General features: G+C 39.4%; 1 protein-coding gene across 1 annotated transcript in view; it reads left to right on the forward strand.

The window, feature by feature from the left end:
- The window catches only part of CMTM8 (CKLF like MARVEL transmembrane domain containing 8), a 48,423-nt gene extending 33,730 nt beyond the window's left edge, over positions 1-14,693 (forward strand). The window contains exons 2-4 of the mRNA XM_032784151.2: positions 922-1,095; positions 10,991-11,107; positions 14,460-14,693. Of these exons, the coding sequence (XP_032640042.1) occupies positions 922-1,095; positions 10,991-11,107; positions 14,460-14,543 (375 nt within the window). The 3' untranslated portion in view covers positions 14,544-14,693. The remainder of the gene's footprint in view (positions 1-921; positions 1,096-10,990; positions 11,108-14,459) is intronic.
- The last annotated feature ends 213 nt before the right edge of the window (positions 14,694-14,906 follow it).

The following is a 14,906-nucleotide window of genomic DNA, read 5'->3' on the forward strand; positions in this document are numbered from 1 at the left end:
GAGGTTTTATAATTTATGGGCAACTCGCAAAAATGTATAAATGGAAAAAATCTCAATATGAGAAATGTCACTTCACTGATATTGCTACGATAACAAAACGTACATTGGTGCACTATAGCTAATAAGCTAGTATTCAAACACACGTTTTAGAGCATCCTATAGATGAAAGTGCTGAGTATCTACTTCTGAGGGGCAAGTTTTACAAAACTTGCCCCTCAGAAGTAGATACTCAGCACTTTCATCTATAGGATGCTCCAAAATGTCTGTTAGTCTATAAGGTGCCACAGGATTTTTTGCTGCTTTTACAGATCCAGACTAACACGGCTACCCCTCTGATATTCAAACACAGTTACTAACATTCTCCGTAATGCTTTCTCCCATTATTTCTGTGCAAGAATGTCAGTCTATCTTCTTTTCTCTATTCTGGCAAATATCACACACCAGCCTACTCAGGTTTTAGTCTCTTCAGTTCCATAAAATGCTTTGAGAATTTTACTACTTTCCATTATTTTAATTATTGCTAGGAGTGACTTCATTTAATTTAATTATTTTAATTATTGCCAGGAGTGAGTTCCATTTCCCTGCCTCCTCCATTGTCTCCCCTCCCCATCCTCCAATTTTATTGAAAGGAGCAATTCAGAAAGAAACAAACCATCTCTTCAATAGCTACAAAATCACATTAACTCATGCCTTCTTTAAAGGATGTTTGTGCCCATATTTCTACTACACAACATCCAGTCCAATACATCTCTTAATTAGAACTTTTTATTGTAGCATACAAGAGATGGGCAATGCCTTTTCCACTGTACGATGTTGACTCAAAGGTCCTTAGAGATGTTTGCTTGAAAACTACATTTCTAAAAGTGTGTGTGTTTTGTTCTAAATCTGTATGATGGTTTTTTCTCTCTACAATCTTTACAGGTGCTAGGGCTGCTGGTATGGACACTGATCGCTGGGACAGAGTATTTCCTGTATCCTGCCTTCGGCTGGGTGATGTTTGTAGCCGTATTTTACTGGGTTCTCACGGTCTTCTTTTTAATCATCTACATGACAATGACCTACACTAGGATTCCCCAGGTGCCATGGACCATGGTGGTAAGTATGCACAATCTTTGTTGTTGCTGCATTTGGTTTTTTTATTGTTTAGTTTGTATAAGAGAGAAGAAGACATTGATGTACTCCATAATTGTAGTTAAGGAACTATAATGTGCTTTCACGCTTCCTTTTTTATTTATAATTAACATCTATCCATGTTCCTGACACTGGCTGTTGTCACATAATTCATCTAAAGCTTGGTCTACTGCAAAACCCCTTTCCTCACACCCAGACTAGGTAGGGTGTACCCTGGAGAGCCTTCTGTCTTCATTTTCATTTCTTCCCATTCCTAGACCGCAACACTCACTTTCTCACTCAAAAGACCAGGGGAGCAAATTCACTGTGAAGTTATTGCTACTCTTACTACATGGACTAACCAGCAGGAATATCCATATTGTGTAGTATGCTGTCAGGCTTTATTTGCCTAACCATCGTGGTTCCTTTAACTCCATTTCCTTTTGGTCATTGGTCTATCTAATGTCTTATTTTCCAAGAATGGAAATGTGTACCTGTTACACATGCTATAATACAATGTGGCTCTTTGTCTCCCTGTAATGGCTAGACCCCATATGGAGTTTTGACTCTAGCCTCCGAGCTAATGGGCCTAGCTCTGTAGGTAAGCCATAAAGGACCCTTGTTGAATCATCTATAGGGCTTGTACCTAGAACCTCTGGATCTGAAAGCCTGATCCTGCACCTTTTGAGGTAAAGGACCAAGTGATGGACTCAGAGGCAGCAGCAGACTCAAACACATATATGGTCTAGCCACTAGAGGGGGACATAGTGCTGCAGCGGTTTTGTGTGAACTATTTTAAATTGCATGCCAGTCCAACCTTCTCTCATTAAATCCTTTCTATTAGTAGTTTATCCCGTTCACAGTAAATCTTGGGCAGGTAGCAATTAAAAAAAAAAAATCTGAACACTTCTGTAATTCTTGGGTAACTGAAATCCAGATCCTAGTTTGAGCAATCCCTAGTAGAAACGGCAGTATATTTGTTACAGTCAAGACTTCCATAACAAAGATACTTACTTTAAGGAAAACAAAAAAAAACCTAGAAGCCTTTGTTACCCCAACCAGCTGCTACTCACCATGACTCCTTCGTGAAGTATTATAATTTATTGTAGTATGTGTCTAATACATTATTTTTATACTTAAAGATCATTAAACGGTTTGAAACCATTTTGTTGTAATCTAAAGGATATTTTACTTTCACATGACAAACTTCCTATTAATTAAAATATTGTTTGCCGTGACTATTAAAATCTTAAGAGTCAGAGTATTACTTTTTGCCATGACTTTCCTGTGTGTTGCCGTGAGAAATAGCTTGCTGTAGCAATACTGGTCTGTAGAACTAGGATTATGTACAAATAGCTTTTATATTTTCAAGTTTCATGAGCAGCACTTGCCTTTACAATTATAACACTGTTATAGTACTGCTGTAAAATAATCCAACATTTTAGTATCTTGATGTGTTTAGAGGTTTTATTTTTTAAATTACATTTGGCATGAATGTAGTCAAAGGTAAGACAGTTGCCATCAATTTGGATCATTTTGGTCACTGCCTCCATTAGTTTTATCTATTAGCAACAGAATCAGGCAAGGTAGTAACTTGCAGATCAGCAGAACTGATCTCAGATATGTCAAGTTGTCTACCACCTAGATATCTGCACTTGTTTATAGAGCCAAGTGTTCCTTGCTGTGAGAAGTTTTCAACCTGCTTTACAGATAAGATTGTTCAGGTGGAGACCAAAATGGCAGCCTACCTCCGTGACAGAAGAACTTTAGAGGGAAGAAGTAGGGGCAGGGGACAAATGCAAATGCTTGGAGTCCCCCTTGTTTTGCACAGTGGTACTAGAAAAGCTTTGTGATATGACCTATGAATTAATTAGATTAAGGGTCAGCAACCTTTCAGAAGTGGTGTGCCAAGTCTTCATTTATTCACTCTAATTAAGGTTTGGTGTGCCAGTAATACATTTTAACATTTTTAGAAGGTCTCTTTCTATAAGTCTATAATAGATAACTAAGCTTTTGTTGTATGTAAAGTAAATAAGGTTTTTAAAATGTTTAAGAAGCTTCATTTAAAATGCAGAGCCTCCTGGACTGGTGACCAGTTCCTGGGCAGTGTGAGTGCCACTGAAAATCAGCTTGCGTGCTGCCTTTGGCACACGTGCCGTAGGTTGCCTACCCCTGAATTAGACCCATGCCACTTGTGGTTGGTCAGGAGAAATACAGTCCTGGGTCTGCTTCCAGTATAAATTGTTAATGCCTCCCTTTGGAGGGCAAGTTGCCAGCATATCTCAAATTAGGTGGGTTTTTGTTTTTCTCTATACTCCAGAAATTGTCTCCTGAGGGGATTGTTAGCCCAAAGACACATTTATTGTATTCAGTGTCCAAACTTTAATATGGATTCCTATTTCATAAATTAATTCATTGTAGGGTAAAGTACGTCACCTAGCCATGTAAGATGCAGTTACTTTACTGCAAATTAACCTAAAGATACCTGCTCCAAAATTGTCTGCCTTGTACATGTCTGTTCTTCACCAAGAATAATGAATGGAAGACTTTAAACTGTGGTGAATTTGGATTTAAGAAGCAGGTGATAACTTGAACCCTTTGTTTTGGATAATATATTGGCAACAGAGGTACAGTAAACTAAACTTGCACTCAGCTCCATTCTTCCCCACAATGTTATCTCCCAAAGCAACACTTTACAAAAATGATGTTCTTCCTTCCTTTTTATATATGACAAGATACTGCAGGGATTTGCAGTTTTCTAGGATAATTGGGTCTCTTCGGAGGAAAAAACAAAAAACTAACAAACCAGCTTTGAAGACTTGGAAATAAAGGGCCACTTCATGAAATTCCACCTGAGCCTGATGACTCATGGGATCCAGTCATTAAATTGGTACCTTGATACTGTATTAGTGCAAATTGAAAGCATCTGAATAATCCAAGCAATAAAACAAAGATGACTATATGTTTTACGCATTTGTAATTAGTCAGGATAAAATTAATTCATTTAATCCTAAATCTTGGGCCCCAGGGCTCCACCTGAGTGGCCAGGCTGGGCTCTCTGCTTAAGTGTGTGGATAAGTGCTGCTTCCCCATCGCCCCATGGAATGGCAGCAGACATTCTGCAGCTGTGACTTGTACTGCAATTCTGAGGCTGCAGTAGCTTTTGTGAATTCTGCCAGGGTCAATGACTGACTGGTGAATTCAGTAGCCTCTGCCCTCTCCCCAGCCCCTGTGACAACATACAGGGAGCTGCAATGGAGTTGGGCTCCACAGTGTGCAGGGGCGCCCATGTAATATTGTGCTCACACAAACACTCAGCCATTGGAGCCACACCAGATGTATCTGGGTACATCTTTGACTGTGGTTTAGGGGACAGGATGTTCACAATAACATCTTAAAATGCAAATGTGTGGCCTCAAAGTCGATGGGAGTTGGGTGCAGTTGGGATTGGTTCTGAAGAGACTGCTTGGAACTCCTGCTGTTGTGAATTTACATAGAGTACATCATAATAATTCCAATCCAATATACCCTCAATCAGTTAATTAGAAGGACAATATACAGACTGTAAAAGGACATGTTCATTAGCTTTGTATAAGTAGTATTTTCTTACAGGGCTCAACTTCCTCTAGTAGTGATCTTGAAATACTGAGTACTTAAATGATGACAAATTTTAAAAACACCCTCACTCTTTTTTTCTTTTTTTTTCCTCTCTCAATCTGAAGTAACTTCCCTCTTGTTCTGTGAATCGGAAGTTACTGTGGGCTCTGTGGGTAGAGCAAAGTAGCACACTTTGTTTTTAGGGTGAGGAAGTGTCTAGGCTGCTACCTTTCTAAAACCTAGCTAGCCAGTCTAGGAGTGTGAGGAGGAGTGCAGCCCAAAAGGGATCTCCCTTCTGTCCAGGGGCAGCCCTAGACTACCTGCCAGCAACTGACGCCCTAGGCAAACCATGCAATCGGCGCCACCACCCCCAAGACCCAAGGGCAGATCTAGGCTGAGGTTTTTGATAAACTGGGAAACATTTTGCCCCTTTTTTCCTTTGAATGTTTTTTTAAGTGTTTTTAAACAGAGGGGTAATTATTCGGTTTGTCCATCCGTCCAACCAGTGTTTCTGAGATCAGATAAAATAGAGACACGAAATTTTCAGAATAGAGTTGCACATGACAGCTAGATGATATTTCAGTCCAATTTCAAATAAAAATGCATGAAAAAGTTATTTTTATTATTACAAATCTAAAATCATCTATTACACTATCCTGCTTTAACTGCCATTACCACCACATCCAATATAGAAAGAAATAAGAAAACTCTTCAACGAACTTTAACCTGTATTTACAAAACACTCTGAATAAAAAACTCTGTTGCTTTTAAAACATGACTAGTCACTAGTTCTCTTAGGCCAGGTCTACACTACGCGCGAAAATCGATTTTAGATACGCAATTTCAGCTACGAGAATAGCGTAGCTGAAATCGAATATCTAAAATCGATTTACTCACGCGTCTTCACTGCGCGGGATCGATGTCCGCGGCTCGCCATGTCGATTCCGGAACTCCGTTGGTTTTGGTGGAGTTCCGGAATCGATATAAGCGCGCTCAGGGATCGATATATCCTGTCTAGATCAGGCGCGATATATCGATCCCTGAGCAATCGATTTTAACGCGCCGATACGGCGCGTAGTCTAGACGTGGCCTTAGATCCAGTTTTCCCGCTATTTCATGCTCTATTAACATTGTGGCAAGTCCAACAAGTCTCTCTTGCACCATTGTTGAACACAGATATGTTTTTATCAATTTTAACTTTGAGTCACTATGTTCCTCACTAGCTACGGAAACTGGCAAAGTTAAAAGAACGTGTAGAGCTATAAAAATGTTTGGAAAACTGAGAGTTTATTTTCACAAACAAACTTCAGTACTACTTCAGGAGTGGAATGTTTTCTAACTTGTCTTAAAAAAGCTTGACGTTCGCTACACAAATCTGTAGCATCAGTGTCTATTGAATTTTTATGAGTCAATGCCAGCTCCAGTTTTATACAAAATTCTCTTATCTGTTTTGCTGTTTTCTTTTGCAAGCTGTGGATATCATTTAGAAAGCCAAATACTGACTCTAGCTGCTGCATCTGTTGAAATCTTTCATCAACCAAGTGACTAGCAGTATCAAGGACTGCAAAGTAGAAATTCACTTTGAACCTTTTGTTTTGGGTTCTGAATGGATGTCTTGTCCTTCATACGAAAACTGCTGTTTCTTTTGCCGAATACAAACTGGCTCTGGTTCAAATTCTGTCGAAAAGTGTATTTCTTCAGCATGCTCAAGAGAATCTACCAGTGTTCTTTTGAGCCCTTCATAACTTCTGAATTCCTCCAGAATATTTTTAGTTTGCTGCAGTTTTTGAATAACAGAATGTATGTTCAAGTTATTTTCCTGAAGCTGCTTACTGGCGAGATTAATCTTGAAAAGGATATTATATCACAAAATGGGTGAAGTCATAAATTTGAACTTGGAAAGGCTATTTGCAAGAGCTTCTGCATCTGAACATGCCATGTTGCTAGATAATCCAGTAAAGATAGTATCAGAAATTTCAATTAGGGCGTCATAAATGTTTCCAAGTTCATAGCGAAGAGGCTTCAAAGTATCAATGCAACTCTCCCATCTTGTCTGACTAAGTGGTTTTATAGTTAGAGAATTCACATGGTGAGTCAGAATCTCCCAATGGCATGTTGAGCCTGAGAAAAAACACAAACACATTGTACCAGGTCAAAGAAACTTGCCTTCTAGCAGCATCATTGACAACCAAATTCAGAGAGTGCATACTACAAGGAACAAAAAAGGCCCTAGGATTGACTTCCATCATTCTCGTTTGCACACCATTGTCTTTACCCTTCATATTACTCCCATTATCATAGCCTTGGCCACGTAAGTTTTCAACAGATAATGACGTTGTTTCAAGCTCCTGTAGAATAGTTTCAGTCATAAATTCTCCAGTCGTCTCCTTCAGTGGTATGAAACCCAAAAAATGTTCCTTTATGAGCACTTCAACATTATCTTCATCTGCAGACTTTTCTGTATCCACAAAACAAATGATCGTCCTCATTTGTTCAACATGACTCACATCTGGTGTACAGACCAGTATTATTGAAAAGTATTTTGCAGAATGGGCAGCTTCTACAATTTTCTTTTTAATGGCATTTGCTAGGATTTGAATCAGTTCATTCCGCCTATTTTTCTCCTAAGTAATGTACCTATGTTTCATGATCAGTTATTTTACGTAGATGCTCCTTCATGACTGGATCAAACAAAGCTAGGTATTCAACAAATTTTTAAAAGTTTCCATTACCTGGAGTGTGTAACTTTTTCATTTCTACCATGGCCACGGAATGCTAAATTTTGCCCACCAAGAACTCTCACTAAAGCAATCAGACACTGTAATATTTGTTGCCAATATTCTTTTTCTTTGATCACACGTAAATTTTCTTCGATAGTTTTCCCTTTTTTCATTTGTAGTTCAAGTTCTTTCCAATTTTGAAAACATTCCAAATGTTCTGTACTACTTTCATGTGAAGAAAGAATTGAAGATATGTTTTTCCAGTCCTTCGAACCATTTTCAGTAAGTGATGTACCAATTGCTTGATTTCTAAACAACTTGCAGCAAAAGCAAAACAGAGTCCTTTGACAATGAATATTGTAACCAGTTTCGATGAATTTCTTCCCCATTAATGAGTTTCCTCTTGTGATGCTGAGCAGAGAATTTTCTTTTATTTCCATCCTTAGGGAAGGGAAAATTCAGAAGTTTTCGGTCATTGTTCCCAAGATTTATGCCACACCACTGTTCATCACATTCTGGGCCATGAAGCTGGGCCCCATACTGTAATTTGTTTGTAGCTTCCTCATCCTTCTTCATTACTATTTCTCGGTGTTTATTAAGCATTATTATTATCCTAATTCTGAACCTTAGAGTCCAAAATGTGGGTGCCTGCATGAAACCTCCAGCTTAATTACGCTTGGATCTGATAGCGCTGCACCAGCCAAATTCCCGTGTTGCTCACTCTGGTCTCCCGAAACCTTCCCTGGGGGACCCAAGACTCAGATGCCCTGAGTCTTACCACCAAGGGAAATAACCCCCTCCCCTTGTCTTCTTTTAACTTCTCCCCAGGCTTCCCTCCGTGGGTTATCCGGAAGATTACTGTACTTAACTCCTTGAATTACAAAACAGAGGGCAATTTACTTCCCCCCTCCTTTTTTTCCCCCTCCCAGTCTTTCCTTGGAGAGACCGTATCCTGGCACAGGGATTTCTATCCCCTAGAGCCTCACTTAGAAAGAAAAATCCAAACAGTGTTTAAAAGAAAAGCTTTATATAAAAAGAAAGAAAAGACATAAAAATGGTCTCTGTATCAATGATAACAATATACAGGGCATTGCTTAAAGAAAAATTGAATAAACAGCCTTATTCAAAAAGCAATACAATTTAACATCCCAGCAACTACACACATGTAAATACAAAAAAAACAACAGTAAAAGCCTATTGTTTTTCTACCTTTGTACTCACAACTTGGAAACTGAAGATTAGAAGCTTGAAGATAGAAAGATCCCTCTCATAGCCGAGAGACAGACCGGAGACACAGACAAAGGGACACACACCCAAATATACCCTCCGTGAGCTTTTAAAAATCTTGTTTCCTTATTGGTCCTCTGGTCAGGTGTTTGGTTCCCTTTGTTAACCCTTTACAGGTGAAAGAAACATTAACCCGTAGCTATCTGTTTATGACAGCGTGTGTCTCTGAAGGTGGATAAATTTTCTCCACTTCCATATCAGTCTGATGCTGTGAGCTGCCTTCATCTAGAAGTAAGTTTCCATCATCTTGAGCTTCCAAACTGCTATTCTGTGAATGTGAGCTACCCTCATCTCGAAGTAATATACCTTCATCTTGATGTTCCAAACTGCTTCCATGCAGAGGTGAGCTAACCTCCTCTCCAAGTAAAATTCCTTCATCTGGATGCTGCGAACTGCTTCCATCTTTATTTGGATTAAAGAGAAGATATTTCAGGAAGGATCTTTACTGTTTTGCTTGGGCCTTTTCCTTCTTGGCCTTTAATTTACAAATACTCCGCTCCTGAGGGTTTTCTTTTTCCTCTTTCTGCCATGGACATTTGAATATTATGTACTGTGCTCCTGACTGCAAGCATTATAGTGTTAAGGATGGCTGACACACCCACCATGTGGTTGGCGATTTAAACTACATTGCAGCCATCCCAACACGTCTTTTTACTGCTTAAAGGTTCAATGATTAGTAACATACACTCACCTATTAAAACAGTTAGTTACAGCATTTACACGGAAACAAAATTACCTTTTTCGACGTTATAACCTGACACCAGTTGTTTGGAAAGTAATCCCCTTCCTCACGATTACCTGCTTGGAGTGTGACATCATCACTTTCATAGTCTATTAAGCATTAGTGCTGTTACTTGTGTTTTATGGACCTTATTTATTACATGTGAACCAGTTATAACAAAGAAAAGTTCATAATTATACAGCCCGATAATAACTCTTAAAGATACTCACGTTTTGGATTTATAATGCTGAAAGATGTTGTTCTTTATTCTTTGGCACCAAAAAACACAATTTTCCACAGTATGAACTCGATTCTTAACCATCTACCTGCGACGTATGTTAAAATGACCGTTTGATATGTGTCCAGTTGTGATTTCTCTGCTCCACGTGAATTTCCGGCTATGCGACCTAGATGTATATTCAAGTTAGGTGTCACTAGCATGGCAGATCTTGCCGCTGGTGGATGTGTTTAACTGTGGCTGAGTTATTGCTTATCAGAATTGCGGAGTGGGTCATCTTCATGTTCTGTGATCTTGACCCTCCGTCGCAAGATTTTAACGAATTTTTTTTCAGTTTATTTATTTATTTTTGCATTAAATAAAAGATTTGGCATATTCTCAGAAATGTAGAGAAATTAATTATAATTCATATTTCCTCCATACGTGCATGGGAATTGAAATAATGACATCTTTATTACTTTTTGTATTTTTTCATCTTTTTCATTTTATTTAACTTGTTTTTTTCCCCTTGAATTTGGCACCCCATTTAACTTTGCACCCTAGGCGACTGCCTAGTTTGCCTGTATGGACAAGCCGCCCCTGCTTCTGTCACAGGAAAGGGGGCCAGAGTGCATGATGGGAAACTTCATCTTGGAAGAGTGACTCCCTTCTCTACCTGACCTCCCCAAAAATGGAAGAGCATAAAACTGTGCAAGTATTCTGACTGTGGTTAATTCATATGCAGAACTTTCTTCATGTTTAGAAAGTTAATCAAGTGGCTTTTCGTTTTTTTGTTGTATTGGTATTTGTATTTCTGTTGCCTAAAATATTGATATAATAAAGCCTAAGTCTGCCTTCATTTTCACTGTTGGAAATCTACGGACTCCACTGTCTTTAATGGTGTTACTCTGGATTTATTATGATGTAAAGCAAAGTAGATTTTGGCTCAATAGTTGTATTAAAGTACATAAAATTTGGCTGTGTTCTTACTAATATCCAGAGTTACAAGGTGAAACAATTAAGATTACATTCAAATGCTGTTCTATGAGCAGCATTTGCCATTATAGTTATAACACTGTTGGGTTATTTTAATTACAGCAGTAGTAAGGATAATTGGGAATTGTATTTCAGCTACATGGCGTGGGGGTATTCACACAGAAGAGGCCAACTTCTCACAATTGCATCAGTGCAACCCCCCGTGAATTCAGTAGGATTTTCAGATCTAACTGAGAGGAGAATTTTTTCCCTGTAGTTCTAGAGCATGACAAGTAAAAATATGTACTCAATATCAAATGTTTTTTAATCCTTTTTTTTTTTTTTCTTTCTGTCCTGGCCTAGGGTCTATGCTTTAATGGAAGTGCCTTTATTTTGTACCTCATTGCTGCCATTGTAGATGCATCTTCAGTTACCAATGAGCAGAACAGCCACAATTACAACAGCTGGGCAGCTTCTTCAGTGAGTTATTTAAAAAAAAAATAATTAAAAACTAATATATTCTATGTATGACAATGTTACATCGAGAATGGAATTTTCAAAAGTGTGAGCTGAAATGGGAATATCCTGTTTTAGGTTTTGTAAATCTACAGAGTGGTGATGGTGCATGATGCACCGTAATTCAGAGGAAGAGAATATGAAAATTTAGACCATTAGTTAAGTTACATTAGTGATTTTGAGTGTCTGTTTTTTGGGTACCCAACTTAAAGATGCCTTCAAGTGGCCTGATTTTCAGAGAGAAGGTGTTCAGCACATTCTAAAAATCAAATCTCTTCAAGGTGATTTAAGGCAGGTGCCCAAAATCACTGGTCATTTCTGAAATTGTGGGCCAAAGATAGGAAGACAGTGTTTGCAAATCCAAAACAGTCAGTGGATTTGGAAGTTCTTCTTGGGGCTGATCCTGAGCCCACTGAAGTCGGTGAAAAGACTACCAATGATTTGGTGAGACTTAGGTCATGACCCGTTGGCTGCTATGATGCCTCTAATCTGATTCTTTTATATGGAGCAGCTCCAAATTACAACTACTTTGTAGGTTATTAGTGCAGCTTCAGGTGGCTCTCTAACCTGCTCTGCTATCGGACAGTCACAATTCCTGTCTTTTGTGTGGGGGGGGGGGAGGGGGCGTGTTTTAAATGCAGTGATCAAAATAGAGATTTTGACACGAGCTCTACTATGCTCTTGCAACTGGAGGACCCCGGGCAGTGCATAATGGAGGTTGGGGGAGGCTAAGCTTCCCCTATCTCAGTGGTTCCCAAACTGGAGTTCACAAAATGTTACAGGAGGTTCTTGGGGGCGGGGGGGAGGAATTCTTCAATAGCAGACAGAGCTGTCCCTAGAGACCCCGGGCAGCACGGGGCCGGCAGCCCAGAGCCCCTGGACTTCCAAGTGTTAAGCAGATCGAAGCAAGCATATCTATCACGCTGAGGAGATTTAAACTTCAAGACTCCTTATCAGAAACGGAAAGGGAGGTGGATATTTTTTTGCTGTTTTTAAAATTTAAATAGACAGTATTGTTTTAAAAATTATTATGAAGAACAAATGTAAGCTTTGTTGTAACATGTATTGTTTGTCTGGACTGGTCAAGACCTGAATGCTTGTGTAGGAGGAACTCTTTGAGTTGGCTTCTTAAATACCTTCATGCTGTTTGACATCTGATACTCCTTGATGAAGCATAGGAGCCTTGTCTTATAACAGGCTTATTCAAAGTGATACAAGCTATGAAAGTGAGATCTTGGAAGAGTGTTGCTGTTTTCATAATGTGATAAAAATACTGTAATGATAAACGGTAATTAATAATAAGCATGTCATAAAAACAAATTTTGTATGTCCAAGATCACTGCTTTTATAATTTATACTCCGGTAAAAGAGAGAATCCCTGGAAATATTCATTTTTAGGAGGCAGTTCATGAGACTTGACATTTTAGTGAAAGAGGTTCATAGGTGGTTAAAGTTTGGGAACCACTGCCCTATCTCATAGAGCTGGAAGGGACCCTGAAAGGTCAGAGTCCAGCCCCATGCTTTCACTAGTAGGACCAACTACTGATTTTGCCCCAGATCCCTAAGTGGCCCCCTCAAGGACTGAACTCTCAACGCTGGGTTTAGCAGGCCAATGCTCAAATCACTGAGCTATCCCTCCCCCCTAACATTGCACCATCATGGAGGGAGGACTGTGCCAGATTACCACATGTGGGCCTCTACCAGGGGCCCCCTGCCAATTTGGGGCCTCTGGAAAATCTCCCCCTAACAGAGCCCTGGGGCACAGAGCTTTTCTGGTCTGGGGGCCACAGTGGAGGGGGGCAAGGGTTCGAAAGGAGTGAGCAGGGCCTTGGTGGAATGGGGCGGGGCCGCTGGGGAAGGGGTGAAATGGAGTGGGGCCCTGTGTGGAAGAGACAGAATGGGGGAGGGGCTCTGGGCTCAGAGCTCTGGCTGGGGCTGAGCTCTCAGCCCTCACCTGTGGCCCTCACCAAGGTCTCAGGCCCCCTTGCCCCTCCCCCTTCCCTCCACCAGGGCCATGGGAGGGCTGAGAGCAGTGAGGGGGGGTGGGGTTTCAGCCAGAAGAGGCAGGGCTGCAGTCAGAAGAGACTAGGCAGGGGCTAGGCTCCAAAACGGGGAGATGTCACCCGCCACCTATGTGGAAAACCTCCTCTCTCTCACCTTTCTGGTGTTTTTGTGTTTTATTTCCCTCTTGGTATCTCATAACTAAAGGCCTGTCACTCAATGGGTGTTGCTTTTGGCAGGAACTTGTTTGGTGCTATACAAGTTCCTGTGCTGATTCGGGTTTTTAAGCAGAATGCATTAATGCTCCACAGATTAGTCAGATCATCTGAGAGGTCCTGGGACCTCTTGTGATCGCTTTTAGTGCTACTTGCACATAGTGCTGTTTAACTGTTAAACCTGAATTATTACTCTGAGAGCTTGTTAAACGCTCCTCCATCCCCTGCTTATTCCTAAAAAGAGATTTTTAAGAATTCAGTAATAATAAAATCATCTCCACCCAACATGCTCTCTTAACAAAAAGAAAGCATTCAGGTTTTTGTTTCTGAGCAGTTCAGGAAAGACTCAAAACTTCCCAGAACTAAGAATGCAACCACATTCTCAGTGTTATGTATTAACCATATTTTACACCAATTCTTACAATTTGTTTGGTGCTTCTGATTAAACAAAGCACACCAACAGATGTTATGTACTCTTTAGGATCATTATAAAGGTGTCTAATCTGAGCCCTAATTCTTCTTCCCTTATACATGTTCAGTGGTACTTTGTGCCAGCAGTAAGAGTGATGGAATCAGGCCCATGACAACATATAGAACAAGATACATTGTACCTGTTAACCCTGTTTGGTCCTAAATTTTCATCATTACTTAACGTAAGCTATTTTAAATAACTTTCAGTGATAACAGAAGCCTTACCATTGGCACTGCGTGGTATTAAAATATATAGAATAGCTGATGTGCAGCTATTCGAGTAATACATAAGAAGTTTAAAGGAGGAGGGGGAAGAAGTATACAGTGTAAGAAATTGGGAAAAGAACAGTAAAAGCTTGCAAAAGTTAAGTACTGTATTTACAGTAATGGTCTGACTGTCACCATATTCACTTTGAGTAGTGCCTTCCTCCATCAGTATTGTCCTATTGGAATAATAAAATAAGTTGCTTCTCTTTGTGAGTTAAGTTGGCAGGATCAGATCCTAAATGAGCACCATTCTTATTAATGTAACTATTTCTCTTCTATTGAATCGTGTTCATAAAATTAAAATGCGCTAAAAAGATACTATTTTTTTTTCTAATGGTTTTTTCTTTTCCCTCTCTCTATAGTTCTTCGCCTTTGTGGTTACCTTCTGCTATGCAGGAAATGCCTATTTTAGTTTCATATCTTGGAGATCACGGACCGCACAGTAAATATTTTGTTTTAAAAAAAAAAAAAAATTGTTAATATAAGATCTCAGGAGGATTGGTCTATGTGACCGAAAGGTTAGGGTTTTGTATACTATTTTTCATTAGAATTGATGAGAAAATTATTTAAGCTGTAATTAAAATGGATACTTATTTATAATATACTATTGCCTGTAGTAATGACTAACAGATTTTCTCTGTATTGTATGATAAAGTAGTACAAGTAGTAAAATTTCATAGTCTTATCTTTTAAAATTAACATATTTTCCTAGAAATTATATAGCTATAGTAATTAAGCTGCTAATAAAACCTACCCAGATGATGTGCCAATTTTTTTTCAAATTTAACTATTTTTAAATGTCACGGCTG

The sequence above is a fragment of the Chelonoidis abingdonii genome, chromosome 2 (genome assembly GCF_003597395.2).
Source record: "Chelonoidis abingdonii isolate Lonesome George chromosome 2, CheloAbing_2.0, whole genome shotgun sequence".
Classification (NCBI taxonomy): Eukaryota; Metazoa; Chordata; order Testudines; family Testudinidae; genus Chelonoidis; species Chelonoidis abingdonii.